Consider the following 18,021-nt stretch of genomic DNA (forward strand, 5'->3'; position numbering starts at 1 on the left):
CCAGCCTGAAAACGGCCCTCAGCCCCGAACCCAGACTGGCCAGGCACACCAGTGGGGACCCCCACCCTGAAGGGGGTGTGATCAGCTGCAAACAGCCATCATCCCCTCATCCAGGCTGGCCAGGCACCCAAGCGGGACCCCCACCCTGATCCGGGACACCCTTCAGGGCAAACCAGCTGGCCCCCACCCGTGCACCAGGCCTCTATCCTATATAGTAAAAGGGTAATATGCAAACTGACCCTAACAGCAGAAGGACTGGGAATGACTGGTCACTATGACACGCACTAACCACCAGGGGGCAGACGCTCAATGCAGGAGCTGCCCTCTGGTGGTCAGGGCGCTCTCACATGGGAGGAGCTCTGCTCAGCCACAAGCCAGGCTGATGGCTGCCAGTACAGCGGTGGTGGTGGGAGCCTCTCCTGCCTCCTCAGCAGCGCTAAGGATGTCCGACTTCAGTTTAGGCCTGCTCCCCGCTGGCAAGTGGACATCCCCCGAGGGCTGCTGTGCTGCCAGAGGGATGTCTGATTGCCATCTTAGGCCCAATCCCTGGGGGAGCGGGCCTAAGCCAGCAGGTGGTCATCCCCTGAGGGGTCCCAGACTGCAAGAGGGCACAGGCCGGGCTGAGGGTTTCCCCCCCAGTGCACAAATTTTTGTGCACTGGGCCTCTAGTTATGTATAATGAAACTGCTTTATATTTATTTTTTACTTTGTGGAATACTTTTCTCTAAAGCATTTGAATGTTTTTATAGTGCAGTTATAGGAATATTACAACAAGGAATATTTGGCTCTTCAGTAGATGATAATAAGAATTTGCCCTCTCCAGTGAGGACAAATTGTGTACTGTTGGTGTAAATGTTAGAGAAGATTAAGCTTAAACATGGGGACGGGTCTTCTGATAGGTTTAGCAGGCACTGGGTTGGTCTGTCTGTTCTGGAGGCCTTTAGTTATTGTCTAGATTTTATGGTAGAAGAGGGCCAGTATCATGTATTAGGCACCCGTGTTGGCTCACTTTTGACTCTTTGTCTCTGTTCTCTCTTCTTTAAAATATCTCTGAAGGTAGCTGTTGTTATTCCTATTTTAGAAATTATCAAACTAAGACTTCGAGAGGTTAAGTGCTATTTCTGTAGTCTAGTAAGTAGTGGAACCTAGATGAGAAATCGGGTCTCTTAAATCTTAAAGCCCAGGTTTTCATTCTGTAATTTCAGTCTGTCCCTTAGTGTTACTTTACTTCATTTGGTGATTTACCCAAATCCTTTCCTGAATCTTACATTTTAGGTACTCTTTTGCCATTGAAATGAATGTTTGTCTAGAGGTGTAACTACATTTTTGTTGCAATAAAATTATTATTTAACACCTTTAAAAAAAACCTTTTTATAGAACAGCTTAAAATACAGAAAATGAAGCCTGGTAAACTTTTAATGTAAATTTTGGTTATTACAGCATTTTAATTATTTTATTAAATTTATATAAGAATAGTCTCAAATAGAGTCTAATTTTAACACTTCATTCAGGAGAGTCAAATGTTGAATTAAGACACTTAAACTTTTAATTTGTTATATTAATTTAGAAAGTAGCTTTACAGAATTTTCTCATTTTTATTGAAATTTTGCCAGGTATATTACAGGTGCTCAGATATATTTGTTGAATTGACTTAAGTGTTTATGCAGCCCATTTGGAATATGTTATGATGAAGCATTTGTTGTAATTACAGTTAGAACTGATATAATAATAAACAAGTATTTTCTTAATGCTAGAAATGTAATTGATTAAATTCATAGCATTAATGAATCTAATGTTATTTTTTTAATATACTATTTGATACATGTAAAAGATTACAACGAGTATGTTATTTAGAAGTATAATATAATGAACTTTATGGATTCACCTAATCTAAGAATTAGAACATTAACAATACCATTTTTTAAAAATAAATGTCCTCTTCTCTCCTAAAAATAAAAAATAGACAAGTATCACATAACTAAAGTTGTAACAGAAAACTGCAATATACTTGACGAATTTAAAAGACAAACTTGTGCGGAGTGTATACAGGTGAGAATAAATATTTACTTGTAAGTATATTTTAAGATTTGCTTGTTAGAATTTTTATTAACACTCAGAGAAAGTTGAGTAGAACTGCTACTTGATACTATAAAAATCAATAACATGTTTGAGGGAAATTTTAATAAATTTTGATTGGAATATTTATTTTTTTGGAAGAGGAAAATAGCGTCTTGAGAATTTTCTAATGTTAGAGGTTTTTAAAAGAGTTAATAAAAATTAAAATTTGATTTTTTTAAATTAAAAGAGTTTTAATTAGTTGAGTAAATACGATTTTCTTTGGCAACAGTATTGAGATGTAATTCACATGCCATATAGAATTACTCATAAGAAAGATGATTTTAACCAAATTTTTTAAAAAAGGACTTAAAAAATATTTAACGTTCTAGTTAATTCTCTAAAGTCATTGGTGTGATCCAGTTTATTTTAGTGAATTTATTTTGAAAATTTGAGTGTTTAAAGTAAGTTTTAGTTATATCTGGAGCGTCTTTGATATCCTTTTGATTTCATTCTTCCTGACTTTGTTGCCTCTTTTTCTGGCAGTTAATATAACCAGCATTGCCTATATGTGTTATTGAATTACATATTGTTTTGTAAGGCACCCAGGTTTATTGAACACTATCACATTTTCTAGCCTAAAATTAAAGTTCTACCTCGCATCTGTTTTTCCCGTCATACGGCAGGCTTACTAAGTATATGTAAATGTGGGCCTGCAAGCTTGTTAGCAGTTACCTATGATGTGATGGTTTTGTTCACTTTTTGGTTTCCTTTAACAAAGTTAGCAATAAGTCCTTAGAGACAGATTTCTTTAAATATACATACCAAAATATTGAATGTTGCATTATCATTTTCTACGTAAGTGACCCCTCTGGGTTATTTCTGATAGCAAAGATAGATAGGTAAGGGGGTTCTTAATTGTGTTTTGCAATTAACTAATGGATTTTCTTTCATGTTGGTTTCTCAGCAAGGAGAACTAATGAAAATGAAAGGAAATGAAGAGTTTTCCAAAGAAAGATTTGATCTAGCTATTATCTATTACAGCAGAGCCATCGAATATAGGTAAGAGCTAAACAGAAAAATGAAATCCTTTTTATGTGGCAGATCAACTTAGAATGCTAGTCAGGGGAAATAAAAGATGAGGAGTTGGAGACTGTCTTCAGCTTGCTATGCGGAATAGAGGTTCTCACTCAGAGGCCCTGGAAGCAGTAGAGGTGGTCTGAGTGTATGAACTTCATCAGATAGTATCACTCAGGCAAGTCTTGCAAAATTGTGAATTCCGTTCTGCCACCTCCGTTTTCTTTCAAGCTGTCTAGACAGACTCATATGTTCTTCCTTATTTTCATTTTGCTTTCAACTAATTTCTCTCAATTTATTAACTGGTCACTAAGGGTTACTTACTAGTTCTTAAGATGTCACCCATTTAAGGATTTTTGCTTTCTAAGAGGGAACTTTTAAAGGATAATAGTTGGGATGGTTGAGAATGCATGCGTTCTCTCCACCTTGTCTTCCCTTTGCTCAGCTGCTAGAATTTGGTAGCATTTTTGCAAGTGTGCCTCCCTCGGCATCTTAGCTGGTCCACCTAATATTGTAGCAGCGTTGGGGGCATGCGCTGTTACTCTCTTACCTTGCCGGTCTTCACGGGGAACAAGTGGATCAGGGTAGCATGGCACACCCGAGAGGCTGCTGCTCAGTTCTGAGGAGGCAGAGGAAAGGGAAGAAGTTCCACCACGTGTAGTCAGAGAAGACTGAAGAGGGCAGAATTTGAAGTGAAGCTCTTAAATTACTGTTAATTTACAGACTTCTTTTGAGTTCTTTGTCAGTGTGTACAGTCCTAACTTAGATATGTAATTCTATCCTGCACAGTTACAGCATACTTGTAGTTCTAGCTTGTTAATGTGTCTCATGTGATCCTCACAACAGCTGTATGAGGTAGGCTGGAAAAGTGGGAATCTTTATTTTGAATACAGGGAAGTTGAGGATGATTTGAGCAGTTACTCAGGTAGAAAGTGAAGGAACCAGGACTTAGCCAGTTAGGACTTCAAATCCTATATTCTTTCTGCTCTGCCACACAGACGTAAAGGTTTTGAAATTTTTTTCATGCCTTAGGTTTTCTGTATGATTTTTGTTAGTTTCATATGTAATTTCCTTAACTGACCAAACATTATTTCTTTTAAAGTCCTGAAAACTACCATCTTTATGGTAACCGAGCTCTTTGTTTTCTTCGTACGGGACAGTTCAGGTAAGTTGGTTAGAGTTCCCTGATTATTATGCTAAATACCCATTTCTGTTTTGCAGGCACGCAAGAAAATCTTTCAGTAGTTCTTTGGCAGAAATAGTGAAATGGTTAAAAAAGGGCTCTGTAAGCGATCTATGTAACAACCACAGTGACAGCGGTCATTCTGATTGAGTGGATAACATGTTATACATTATTTTAAGTACTTTACTTATGTTACTTAATTCTCACAACACCCTAAATAGGTAGGTAATGTTTTTCTTCACATTTACATTTGGACAAACTCAGACTATTAGTAAGTAGTGATGCCAAGATTTAAACACGGATCTTCTCTGATGATATAAAAGTCTGTGTTTATAACACTTACATTAAATTACATCCTTTTGCTCTATTAATTAATCTGTAAAGTTCTGGAAGAAGTTGTGCTTGTTTCCTCCATCCTGGTATAACATAATTTAGTAAATGTTCTTCATAAGTGAAAAGGAAAAGAAATATAATGGTTTAATTATGAGAATGAAATATAGTGAATTTTTAGTTCCTAATGTCAAACTTAGCTTTTATTTATTGAGAAAGATTGTTGACACTATGCTATGATTTTGTTGTTCCTCAGTTTAAAAACCTTAGGACATAAATTATAAGCATTACTCTTGAGCAGGGTAAGCGGTTCCATTTATTTATGTCCTGTCTTACAGTAAAGGTTTAGGTGATCTTCAAAAATAGTCACTCAGCCCGGCCGGTGTGCTCATTGGTTTGATTCCTAGTCAGGGTACATGCCCAGGTTATGGGCTTGATCCCCACTAGGGGGCGTGCAGAGGGCAGCCAATCAATGATTCTCTCATCATTGATGTTTCTATATCTCCCTCCCTTTCCTGTCCTCTCTGAAATAAATAAAAATATTTTAAAAAATGAATACATCCATTCAGTAGAAGAATATAAAAACAAAACATACTGAAGAAGCAGGTTAGAGCCGAGGATCCTCATAATAAAGTGGCATAGGCAGGAGGTCCTGCTTATTATTTGTGTCTGACCTTTCAACAGAAAGGTCAAAATAAAAAGAAAATTTGACAAGTGACATAATTCTCTCTGTCCATGAAGAAAGGGGGCACCAATTGCTTAGGTGAAACAGTGTTTTTCTGGAGTTTGTGGCTTACAGGTGCTACGAGTTGAGCGATGAGCAGAGGAGAACCTCAGCAATATTCTGTTCATCGGAAAAGTTCCTGGAAAGTGCTGTCTGGGGTTTCCTAGTTTCTGTTACTTTTTCTCAAGAAAGCAGAGCCAGTGTCAGTTGTTTCTCAGTGAAAGCCCTTCTGTTGGGATGTGGGAGGGCGGGAGTGGGGAAGAAGTATATTCCAAGTTTGTAGCTTTAAAAATAACATGTTTTTCTTTTATCATGAACAGAAAACATTCTCATGGTAGAAAATTTGGAAAATACAAGAGTTTAAAAAGAAGAAAATAAAAATCACCAGTAATCCAACCACCTTGGAGAATATCGCTGTATTATGTTATGAGGCTTTTAGATGGCTTAAGCCGTGGATAAGCCGAGGCTGTCTAGACTAGAGCAATGGATGGGCTTGGCACAGTCTTCCATCACTACCACTGTCCTCAACTGTTCTGACAAGGAATGAGCTGCAAATGTCGTTAGGTTATTGCCTCTGGCTAGGTCCAGAATTGCAGATATCCTATGCTGTTTGAAGGTGAATCTGAATGTTTTCAACATGAATAGGTTAGCAACATGGCTGGCCGCCTGTGAAAATGGAGGTGCCTGGTCTGAAACCTTGAGTGGGTGGAAGGTCATTCACTCTGCATGGGGGAGCTGTGGGAGCTGAGACGCAGACTAGGGGATTCTGCCCTCTTCCTGAGTGTTGGATGCTAGACACTCAGGGAGGATTCTCCTAAGACGTGCTGCAAAGGAGGTGCATCAGAGTACACACAGAAGCCAGGTAGCCTGGTGAGGTCCAGGTCAAGAGCAGGGTTGTGCATCTGTCCCGTGCTCCTTCCTGGGAGTCTAGCTTGAGGTTCAGCACCATTGAGGTTTTCACTGAAAGCAGGTCAGCCGCAGTTTCTTAGTTAATCACCAATATGCATCGGATGCCTCTTTAATGGCAGAATCCTCGTGCCACACTGGTTTTGCTGGTGTTCCCCACCTCGCACATTCTTTATGCGACTGGCTTTGTAAAGTAGGCATGATGTTTTCTGAATCCATAGTACATATAACTCCTGATCAAGAGAGTAGATGATGTGGCTTCAGAAAAGAACATGTTGCCAGAAGTGCCATTGACATAGGACACCTGTCCTTTATCTGAGTTACTGAGGTTGAGATGTTTTGAAGCTCTCGCGTGTTGGGGTTGGTAGATCTGTGGTGGGAATTTGGCTGAGCAGCTCCAGGGACAGATGGGGGTGAAGCATCCCCCCTCGGGCACTGTTCTGAGCACTTTACACACGTTAACTCACAACACCCTCATGCCTGTGAGTGGTGGGTGCTGCTGTCTTTGTAGATGAGGGGCCTAGGGAGGCTGAGCAAAGTGTCCTGGGACACCAGGGGGATGTGATGAAGACAGAGTTCGAACCCAGGCAGCCTGGACGTAGAGTCTCTAGTATAATCGCCACAGAGAGGTGGTGATAGAACCAGAGGGCAATGTGAAAGGTGGGGGGAAAAATTTAAATAAATGGTCCAAATAGTCAGTGAATACAACCATCCTTACAGGATGCGCAGGCTAAAAACTACGAGTCTTTTTTTCCATACCTGTCAGATTGGCAAAAGTGTAAAAAACTCATTATACCAAGTGTTTGAGAGGTTGTGGAATGAAGGGAACTTGCATACCCGCTGGAGAAAGTGTAAATTGGTGCCACCACGTTGGAGAGCAGTTTGGCAAGCTGAAGAACGTGCGCTCTCTGCAGCCCCCGCCAAACTCGCAGACGTGTACCCAAGAAGAGATGTGCAAGGCTTCATTATAGCATTGTTTGTAAATGTAAAGAATGGAAGCAGCCTAAATGTCCATCAGTAGGAATGGATAAATCAGTTATGGTATATGGTATATTCATACAATGGAAACCTATGCAATTGGTAAAATGAATACAATGCTGAGTGAAAATGCAAGTTGCAGAAATGATTTTAATGGTCTCATACCGTTTATATGTTTAAAAACATGCAAATGATATGCATCTCCATAATTATTATGTGTTAAAAATGTTTTAAAATGCATGGGCACTTTAAAACCAGGGGAGTGGCTTTCTTGTGGGAGGAAGGGAGGAAGTGAGGGAGGGAACAAGGTTGGAGATGGGAGAGTGGTACCCGGGACGTCTACTGTGACAGGCTTCTGCCGAAAGATCTGAAGCAAACTCGGCAAAACGTTAAGATCTTGCTCAGCTGGTATGTGGTGTGCATTATGTTAATGTTATTTACTTTTATGTGTACTTGAAATATTGGCTAAAAAGCAATACAGTGCAATTAAATTGTACATGTTAAGATGAAAAAAGAAAAACAAAAACAGTGATCACTGAACATCAAGGATGAAACAAGTGAAAAATAATCTTGAAAGGAGAGAAATGTAAGGGAGACCAAGGGCAGGGAACCCGAGATGAGGGAAGTGAGGGAAGTTCATTCTGAAAGGGTCAGCGTGGCGGAGGGAGTGGTGGTTTTAAATGCCAGTCGCTCAGTGTGTAAGTAGACCAGCACTTTGGGAGCCAGGCAGAACCCTTATCACACCTCCAGGTCTGTGGCGGTTGCAGGAGGTTGTACTGGGGACTGTGGGGAATGTGCTGCCTCCTGTCACAGCTCGTCCCTGCCACGTCCTGTAGCCAGAGGGATGTGTGCTGTGTGTCCCAGAACCCGTGGCTTGGATGACGTGTCCTTTTATTCTGGTCTTCTGGAAGTTCACGTTTCAAATACAATTTGGTAGTTAAAGGGCATTTTAGAATGGTAGTTGTAACTGAAGTAATTCAAAATTTTCAGTTTAGTTACCCATCATATAACATAAGTCTATTAATTAGAACCCAGCTTGTGAAATAGTGGGCAGATAGAGTTTAAATGACCACTCTCTCATCTGAATTTCTCTGAGGCCAGAGGTATAAATCAACTCAGTTATATGTTCTGATATTTTTTTTCTTTTTTGGTAAGAGAACATTTATTTGGTAAATCACAGAAGTAGAAGAATTAATTCCTAGAAGAAATGGGCTTAGAAAACAAGTAGCCCTGGTTGGTTTGGCTCAGTGGATAGAGCATCGGCCTACAGACTGAAGGGTCGGGGGTTCGGTTTCAGTCAAGGGCACATACCTCGGTTGTAGGCTTCTCCCCCACCCTGGTTTGGGCGTGTGTGGGAGGCAACCAGTCATTGTGTCTCTCTCACATTGATGTTTCTCTCCCTCTCTCTTCCACTCTCTCTAAAAATCAATAGAAAAATATCCTTTGGTGAGGACTTAAATATATATACATATATATATGAAAAGTTTTAGAGGTAAAGGGAGTGGGGAAGCTAATGGTTAAGTGCCTGAGGGGGTGGAGGAGAGGGAAGAGTAAAGGAGAGGGAGAACACCTGGTCTGAGATTTTTAAAAATCCTAGTGTGTGGGAGGAGCTTAGTGTGGGTGTTGGTTTGTCGACTTATTTCTCTTACCTCTGTGGTCTTTTTATTTTCACTTACTAGCTGTTGAATTTGCTTTTGAAGAAAACAGTTGTTTTCTCAGTCTTCCTTGGAGTGCACCCACTTATAAAAAGCAGTTAACAGATGCAGGTTGGGAAAAGTTAAGAACACAAAAGAATAAACTGAAAACTTTTGCCCAACTCAGACCCTTGCCCTGATTCCTCTCTTCAGATCCTTGTGTGTTTCTATCATATTTTATACCCATACAAGCACTTATTAAGTTGAATTCAGTGAAGTTGCCATTTTTATAAGTCAATATAAGTGGTTTCGTTTGGTTCAGTGTAAAGTATGTATATATGTTTTTTTTTTAAAAACATAGGAGCATACTATGTACCCTGTGTACATCTTGCTTCTTTATACAGCACTTCAATTTTGGAGCTTGTTCTATGTTGGTGTACACAAAGGTCTACCCTTGTTCTTATTCATGGCTGCATAGTCTTATGTGTTTTTTTTAAGAAAACATAGCATACTATGTACCCTGTATACATCTTGCTTCTTTATACAGCACTTCAGTCTTGGAGCTTGTTCTATGTTGGTGTACATAAAGGTCTACCCTTGTTCTTATTCATGGCTGCATAGTCCTTCACTCAACGGATCACATACGTTTTAGTTTGTATTAAAATACAGATTTCTTCCAGTTTAAAAAAATTACATCTAGCTCTATAATGATTATCCTTTTACAAAAGTTCTACACGCAGGTGCAAGTATATCTGTAGGATAAATTTCTGATATATTTCTTCTACTTGAATGAAACAGCATCGATAATTTAAATTCCAGACACTAACTTTTGATTTAAAAAATGTTTATTTGGCCGATGGTATTAGTCACTGCACATGTGGCAGTGACCGACCATTATTACATCTGAGTCCTGCTTTCGTTGCGTTGTAAGAGCTAGAACCTTGGCGAGTATGCATATTATCTATATATATAAAAGCCTAAGTGACCTTTACGACCAGAAGACCGGCTGGTAGCTATGACACGCGCTGACCACAGGGGGCAGACGCTCAACGCAGGAGCTTCCCCCTGGTGTCAATGTGCTCCCACAGCTAACCTCCCATGATCCCTCCCCCCGGCCAGCTGGCCCCAATTGGCCCTGATTACCAGCCAGGCCAAGGGACCCCACCCATGCACGAATTTGTGCACTGGGTCTCCAGTAATAAATATAAGCTAATGTAAACATTCAACAGATATTACTGGGTTCAGTTTATAAATAGTTCAGACCAATTGGCCCTGATCACCAGCCAGGCCAAGGGACCCCACCCATGCACGAATTTGTGCACTGGGCCTCCAGTAATAAATATAAGCTAATGTAAACATTCAACAGATATTACTGGGTTCAGTTTATAAATAGGTCAGAAATGAACAAAAACAGACATTGTCCCTGTGTTCTAGACCAGCGGTCGCCAACCAGTAGTTCGTGGACCACTGGTGGTCCGTGAAGTCCAAAAGGTTGGCGACTGCTGTTCTAGACAATGGGCCGGCAGTGTGAAGGCCTGTGGTGGAAGGGACATGTTGCATTCATGGGATTAATAGTGCACCACTGGCCTGAATACAGGGAAGGAGGGGAGAGGTGGTCAGGCTAGACCAAGGAGGGTCTTGTAGGCTACGTTAAAGCTGTCAGCCTTTAAGAGAAGAGAGAAGGACTGAACTGAGAGGAGTTGCATGATTAGTACCTTAAAGAGGCCAGTCTGGCTGCAGTGGGCGAGTGTGTGGAGGGGACTAGGGGGCTGTTGCAGTGCTCCAGGCGAGAGGTGGTGGCTCGGAGAGGGGAATGTCAGTGGGAATGCAGAAGTGGGAGGATTTGAAATATTTTGGAGATAAAATCAAGTTGCTCATAATGCAGCGTGATGTGGATTAGGAGGCTGTTGCGGTGCTCCAGGCGAGAGGTGGTGGCTCAGAGAGGGGAATGTCAGTGGGAATGCAGAAGTGGGAGGATTTGAAATATTTTGGAGATAAAATCAAGTTGCTCATAATTTGGTGTTTGGAAGTATTCTGAGATTCTGCTTCGGCAGCTTCATGGGTTATAGGCCCACTCCCTGACACTGGCGTCACTGGAAGAGAGAAATTTGACTTCACTCTTGAACATACTGAGTTGAAGTGCCCTTGAAGGATCCAAATTGGAATGTTGTACCGACAGTGAGTTACGTGGGTCTGGACTCAAAAGGAGCGGTTAGGAGAGAAGTGTTGGGATGGTTACCCTCGGGGGCTTGTGGCTGTGGGTGAGGTGGCTCACAGAAGTGGTTCTCAGCATAGACTGCACATGGGAATCTCTTGAGTGTTGAAGAAATAACCCCTCCCCCAGACTCTGCTTTAATTAATTGGGTGTTGGGCTTCCAGAAGCCCCCCAGATAGTACTGATGTGCAGCCAAGACTGAGACCCACTCCTGGAGAGCATGAGCTGAGATTAGGAGAGGGGCTAGGGCTGAGCCTGGAGGCACACAAGCAGAGACCAGTTAGGGGAGGATGAACCTGCCAGGAGACTGTTCTGCTGCCAGAGAGGTGGCAGGGAACTGTGCTTTCAAGGAGGTAAGTGTGGCCTGTTGCTGCTGAGAATTTGGATTTAGCAATGTGGACGTGGTTTAGTTACCGGAGGGGGAGGTGGTAGTTGGAAACTTGGAGCAAAAGCTGGGTTAGAGCAGATTGAAAAATGAGAGGGAGGAAATGGAGACAGCATAGGCAGCTGTTGGAGGTATTTGGGGAGAGGCAGTGAGGAGCAGAAAAGGTGTGCCGTTGTATTTGGATGTTTTGGATAAAAATAACAAAACTCTGGTTTAAATGGTGAAGAAACTTACCTTATTCAGAGTTCCAGAAGAAGGAGTTTCAACAGTCATCAAAGACCGAGGCTTTTCCCAGCCCACTGTGTGACCTGGACCTCCGGCTGCCATCGCAGGATGTCAGATGCTACTGTAATTCAGACATCACACCAGATAGTAGTCTCCAGCAGAAGGATGACTGATGTAATCTTCAAAAAAATACACATACTGAAAAGTGTACAATTCCTAAGTGTGTAGGTTGAATTTGCAGAAACCAAACAACCGTAACTAGTGCCCAGATCACCACCCCAATACCCAGAAGCCCCCTTGCTCCTAGTCACTACCCACTTCCTCCTCCAGGATAACTGCTATTCTGACTTCCTGCACCATTGGTTATTTTTGCCTGTTTTTGTGCAATATAAACAATCATAGTACATGTATAGTATGTGCTCTTTTATGTTTGGCTTTCAACATTGTTTTTGAGATCCATATTGTTGCATGTAAAGTGTTCATCTATTGCATGAATATACCACATTTTATCCATTCTATTGTTGATGGGCATTTGGGTCTTATAGGTGGTGTCATTGTGAACATATGTACTCATTTCTGTTGAGTGTATAATTAGGGGCAGGGTATCCTTATATTTAGCTTTAGTACAAAATTTCCAATGTGGTTGTGTGATTTTACACTCCTACCAGCAGCATATGAGAGTTTCAATTCCATGTCTTCGCTAATACTTACTATTTTGTGTCATTTCATTTGGACATTCTGGTAGGTGTGTAATGATCTAGTGCTGTGATTTTAGTTTGCATTTCCTTAAGTTGATTAATGATATTTAAGTTGAGCATCTTTCCATTTGCTTATTGACTACTTGGATTTTCTCTTTTGTGAAATGCCTGTTTGGATTTTGAGTTGAATGTCTTATCAGTAGTTTATTTATTTTTAATTTCGTATATGAGTCATTGTCAGATATTTAAATTACAAATATTTTCTCTCTGGCTTGCCTTTTTACTCTTGTTTTCTTTTCACAAACAGAAGTTACTAATTTTAATATAGTAAGTTAGCCAATTGTGTCCTTTATGGTAAGCATTTTTGTGTTTTGTTTCTAATCTCTGCCAGCACACATGTCACCAGAATGTTTTGTTTCTAATAAAATCTCGACTGTTTAACTTTGGAATTTAGATTTATAGTCCATCTGCAGGTGGTTTCTGTATGTAGTGTGAGGTGGGGTTCATGTGTGAATGTCCCGTTGACACAACACCGTTTCTTAACACCTTTTCTCCATGTCTTGTGATGTTACCTTTGTCATATAGATCAGGTGACTATGTAGGTAAGGGTCTGTTTCTGATTTCTATATCCCGTTGTTGATCAGCTCATCTATCTTTAGATAGTATTTTCTTTAAAAAAAAAAATGTATATAGCCTTTTAGTGGGTATTGTTATGTGGTAGTATGTTACCTAGTTTTTTTCCTTGTAATCTCTTTTTAAGAGTGATGATTCCCCTCAGGTCTCATTGGCCAACACTGAGTCACATGACTACCCCTAAGCCAGTCAGTGGAAAGGAGAGCAGCTGTTGCCATGATTTGCTTTAACTAATTAGGACTTGCCTCTGAATTTTTTTTTTTTTCAAGGTCACCAAAAATGTTGGTTGCCTCAAAGAAAAAAAAATTGGGAGAAAGAGATATATCTCTGAATCTTGTAGTAGTGAGTTAGACCCTCTCAACAGAAGTGTAGTCAGGTAGAGGAGGGGATAGCAGTTGGGTAGGCTACCAACAGTGTTTTCTTATGGCTTAAGGCAGGGGTCCTCAAACTTTTTAAACGGGGCCAGTTCACTGTCCCTCAGACTGTTGGAGGGCCGGACTATAGTTTAAAAAAAAACTATGAACAAATTCCTATGCACACTACACATATCTTATTTTGAAGTAAAAAAACAAAACGGGAACAAATACAATATTTGTATTTGCATGTGGTCCGCAGGCCGTAGTTTGAGGACCCCTGGCTTAAGGCATATTTATTTTTATGTATTTGTTTTTTAAAGATGAGAGAGATCTGACCATATTAAAAGTTGATGGGAGGTTGTATAACAAGGTGAATGTACTGAATACCACAGAACTGTACATTTGAAATGATGGTTCAAATGGTAAAATTATATGTTATGTAAATTCATCATAATATGGCATTGATTTTTGAGAGGGAATGGTTAATATACAGGTGAGAGAAGGGATCATTGAAATTATGAGAATAGAGAAGTTACATGGCACAGGTGGAGAAGTTGGCCAGAGAAGGAAGAAAACAGTAAATGAGAAAAGGCAGGGCTAGGTATGGATTTGTCCTTGGTAGTAGAAAATTGAGAGTTCTCTTGATGTCTCCATTTTACTCTTTGAACTGAGCAGAGATCATCTGCTGAGAGAGAAGGGAGTTGGAAGTTTGAGGACAGGGTACAAGGTTTGAAATGATCATTTTACAGAGTTAGAGAACAATTTGATCTAGAAGGATGGTTGAAGGCCCCTTAGAGTTGCTTTAATCAAGAATAATAGTGCTACCTTATGCTCTGCTGTGTAATCTTCTCCAGCAATACTTGGCTTCCTAGATCAGGCATGGAGAAAGCGGAAAGTGGGATTGACCCCGACTTGGGTTTTGCCATGGAGCCAGATGTAAATACAGGGACAGAGGAGTAGAAAGAATTAGTAAACATGTGAATATGAAATGATGAACCAGTGACTCTCAAGCTAGCTAAATAAGGAAGTAAAAAAAACAAACAAAGTGGGTAAGTCAGTGAGTTCGGCACCCTGAGGAGATAGTAGGAATAGTTGAACAAGATGGAAGGAAACTAGGTTATAGGGGAGAGCAGGATGTCTCAATTAGTGATTTTTGAAGTTTGAACAGTTTTGAGTGGTGATAAGTTTTGGGGGAAGTGGGGCAGTGGTGGGTGTCTGAGCTGGGGAGAGAAGGAGGTCATAGAAGATATGGCAGGAAACTGTTAGTACTTGGCAGTTTACAAAGTACTGTTTTAGCATAGTGTCTGACTTAGTCCCTCCTTCAAACAGGAAGAACAGGGTGATTATCCCCATCTTAGATGAGAAAGCAGGCCAGAAGAGGTTGATAACTTTCTACAGCCCACAGGGATTGGGCTTCACTGTTTCAAGTCCCCACTTTCATGCTCTGTCCACTGTAGCTTAGCAGAGGTGTTGTGTAAAAGATCTGGGAGTTTATTTCTGGAGTCTTGCTAATATACAGAAATAGTGCAAAAAACTATACAACGAATAACAAGTTGGGCATAGATTGAGGTGTAAGTAAGATATGTGCAGGAAATATCCCAGAAATGTGAAAAGTAGTTATTCCTGAGTAGTTGTGACTGTGACTCTAGATGACCTTTTCCCTTCGTTTTACTTTTCTGTATTTTCCAAATTTCCTATAATGGACATATATGGATCCTTAAAAACTAAAAAAATATTTTTTAACTAGGTTATATATGGAAAATTCAAAAAATACAAATAGAAATGTAAGATGGTTTATATACCTATATTAAAATAAAAATGTGAATATTTTTCTTGTTTTTCTTTTTAGACATGCACTTGGTGATGGAAAGAGAGCCATTATTTTGAAGAACAACTGGACAAAGGTAGATTTCTTTTATATTTTACCTTGGGCAAATAATGCCATACAACTTGGAGAAAAATCTAATCACAGGATGTACATTTGTATGTAAAAATGTGGATAAAATAGGAATCTTCAGTTCCATAGTCAGAAAGGAAGCGGATTGTTTTACAGAGTTCAAGAATGATTTGATGTAGAGTGAGGCCACAAGTGTCTGGGGGGGACAGGTCGCCCGTAGGAATCTTGAGGACCTTGAGGGCGCTTAATCGTTGAGCTATTAACATCTGCTCCCTCTGGATGTATTACAGACCTACTGAAAATGAAACGTAAAGCTTAGAAGGAACTATATAGGAGACGGTGTTTGTACATAAATTCTTAGAGAAAACATAAATTTGACTCTATCAAACTTAAAAACTCCTGTATGTCAAAACACACCATGAATGAAATCATAGTCTGGAAGGAGATCATTTGTCATATATACAACTTATATAATTGATAGGATTTATATCTAGAATATGCAAAGAACTAAATAAAAAATTCAGTAGAAATGGGCCAGTAAACAAGCATTTCACAGAAGAAGAATTGTGAATGGGAAATAGAAAAACACTAAGCCCTGTTTTTCCCAGTAATTAAAATAGTACAGAGACAGAAAAACGAAACCAAGAGAGCAGAATAGAGAGCCTCCAAACAGACCTCCATGTACATGAATAAATAAAACCGTATGATACTGTGGGTCCTTCAGGTTGGCAAACATTAACGAGACAATAGCCTTGAGTACTGGTGAGTGTCTGTACCAACAGGAACCCTCGATAAACCAGTGGGTTGAATTGATTACAAGCACATTGGAGAGCACTATGATGTGTGTACGCAGTCATTACTTGATTCTAAGCATGAACCCAACAAACATTCTTTTTTTTTTTTTTCTTTTTTTTATTTATTAAATCTTTATTCAGATTATTACATTTGTTCTCAAATCCCTGTATTAACTACAACAATCAAGGCTTAACTACAACAAGACTGCGCACAAAGACCACTAGGGGGTGTACCAAGAAAGCGTAATAAATGCGGAGACAAAGAAACAGGACAAAACTATCAAGGGAGGATATTGAGTTCAGAACCACACTTTTGAGGTCTCTCAAGAGGCTTCTAGAGTCTGTCGATAAACTTGATGAGATGTACAGGAAATCTAATGAGACCCTCGATGGTGTGATAAAGGACCATCTAGAAAGTAAGCATACACTGACTGAAATAAAGAATATTATACAGACTCCCAACAGCAGACCAGAGGAGCGCAAGAATCAAGTCAAAGATTCGAAATGCGAAGAAGCGAGAAACACCCAACCGGAAAAGCAAAATGAAAAAAGAACCCAAAAATACGAAGATAGTGTAAGGAGCCTCTGGGACAGCTTCAAACGTACCAACATCAGAATTATAGGGGTACCAGAAGATGAGAGAGAGCAAGATATTGAAAACCTATTTGAAGAAATAATGACAGAAAACTTCCCCCACCTGGTGAAAGAAATAGACTTACAAGTCCAGGAAGCGCAGAGAACCCCAAACAAAAGGAATCCAAAGAGGACCACACCAAGACACATCATAATTAAAATGCCAAGAGCAAAAGACAAAGAGAGAATCTTAAAAGCAGCAAGAGAAAGAAACTCAGTTACCTACAAGGGAATACCCATACGACTGTCAGCTGATTTCTCAACAGAAACTTTGCAGGCCAGAAGGGAATGGCAAGAAATATTCAAAGTGCTGAATACCAAGAACCTACAACCAAGAATACTTTATCCAGCAAAGCTATCATTCAGAATTGAAGGTCAGATAAAGAGCTTCACAGATAAGGAAAAGCTAAAGGAGTTCATCACCACCAAACCAGTATTATATGAAATGCTGAAAGGTATCCTTTAAGAAGAGGAAGAAGAAGAAAAAGGTAAAGATACAAATTATGAACAACAAATATGCATCTATCAACAAGTGAATCTAAGAATCAAGTGAATAAATAACCTGATGTACAGAATGAACTGGTGATTATAATAGAATCAGGGACATAGAAAGGGAACGGACTAACTATTCTTGGGGGGAAAAGGGGTGTGGGAGATGCGGGAAGAGACTGGACAAAAATCGTGCACCTATGGATGAGGACAGTGGGTGGGGAGTGAGGGCGGAGGGTGGGGTGGGAGCTGGAAGGAGGGGAGTTATGGGGGAAAAAAAAAAGAGGAACAAATGTAATAATCAGAACAATAAAAATTTAATTAAAAAAAATTCCCATCATGTAGATAAAATTAGTTGCAACATTAGATCAAGAATCAGATTAACTGAATTTTTGAATTTTACTTTATTTCTGCTCGAATCATAGTGGTTCATTTAGGTTTATGTCTACAAATCTAGTATTAGGTAGCTTTTATCAAGGCAGTATATATTTTAAGAGAGAAACGTCCTCATCCTAGTTGAGGAAAAAACAAATTTCCACTTTCTAATAGAAAAATATATTGTTGGCTAGTTGTTAATGAAATTGTATATAGTTAGGTTTGTTACCATTTGTGCATTGAAAGTTCACAAGAACTGTTTTTTGAGTCTTTTCTATGCTTTAGGAAGAGAGTTCTAGGTAATTTGGGGGATGTGTTTAGTTGTATTTTTGAAGTGGTTGTTCGAGGCAGCAAACTCCGGCGTTAACCTATGCCGCCATCTTGGTTTTTTTCTCATTTGATCTCCCAACAAACATTCTTGCTTATGTGTATAG

At 39.8% G+C, this 18,021-nt stretch overlaps 1 protein-coding gene across 8 annotated transcripts in view; it reads left to right on the forward strand.

Moving 5' to 3' along the window:
- TTC3 (tetratricopeptide repeat domain 3) overlaps nucleotides 1–18,021 on the forward strand; it is a 100,666-nt gene that overhangs the window by 18,039 nt on the left and 64,606 nt on the right. For 7 of the 8 annotated variants that reach the window (XM_014535641.1, XM_014535640.1, XM_014535639.1 and 4 more), the window contains 4 exons: nucleotides 1,964–2,049; nucleotides 3,023–3,117; nucleotides 4,235–4,297; nucleotides 15,249–15,303. In XM_014535641.1, the coding sequence (XP_014391127.1) occupies nucleotides 1,964–2,049; nucleotides 3,023–3,117; nucleotides 4,235–4,297; nucleotides 15,249–15,303 (299 nt within the window). Of the gene's footprint in view, nucleotides 1–1,963; nucleotides 2,050–3,022; nucleotides 3,118–4,234; nucleotides 4,298–5,689; nucleotides 5,986–15,248; nucleotides 15,304–18,021 lie in introns of those variants that run through there. The other variant, XM_014535647.1, reaches the window with a different exon arrangement.

The sequence above is a fragment of the Myotis brandtii genome, unplaced genomic scaffold (assembly GCF_000412655.1).
Source record: "Myotis brandtii unplaced genomic scaffold, ASM41265v1 scaffold147, whole genome shotgun sequence".
Classification (NCBI taxonomy): domain Eukaryota; kingdom Metazoa; phylum Chordata; class Mammalia; order Chiroptera; family Vespertilionidae; genus Myotis; species Myotis brandtii.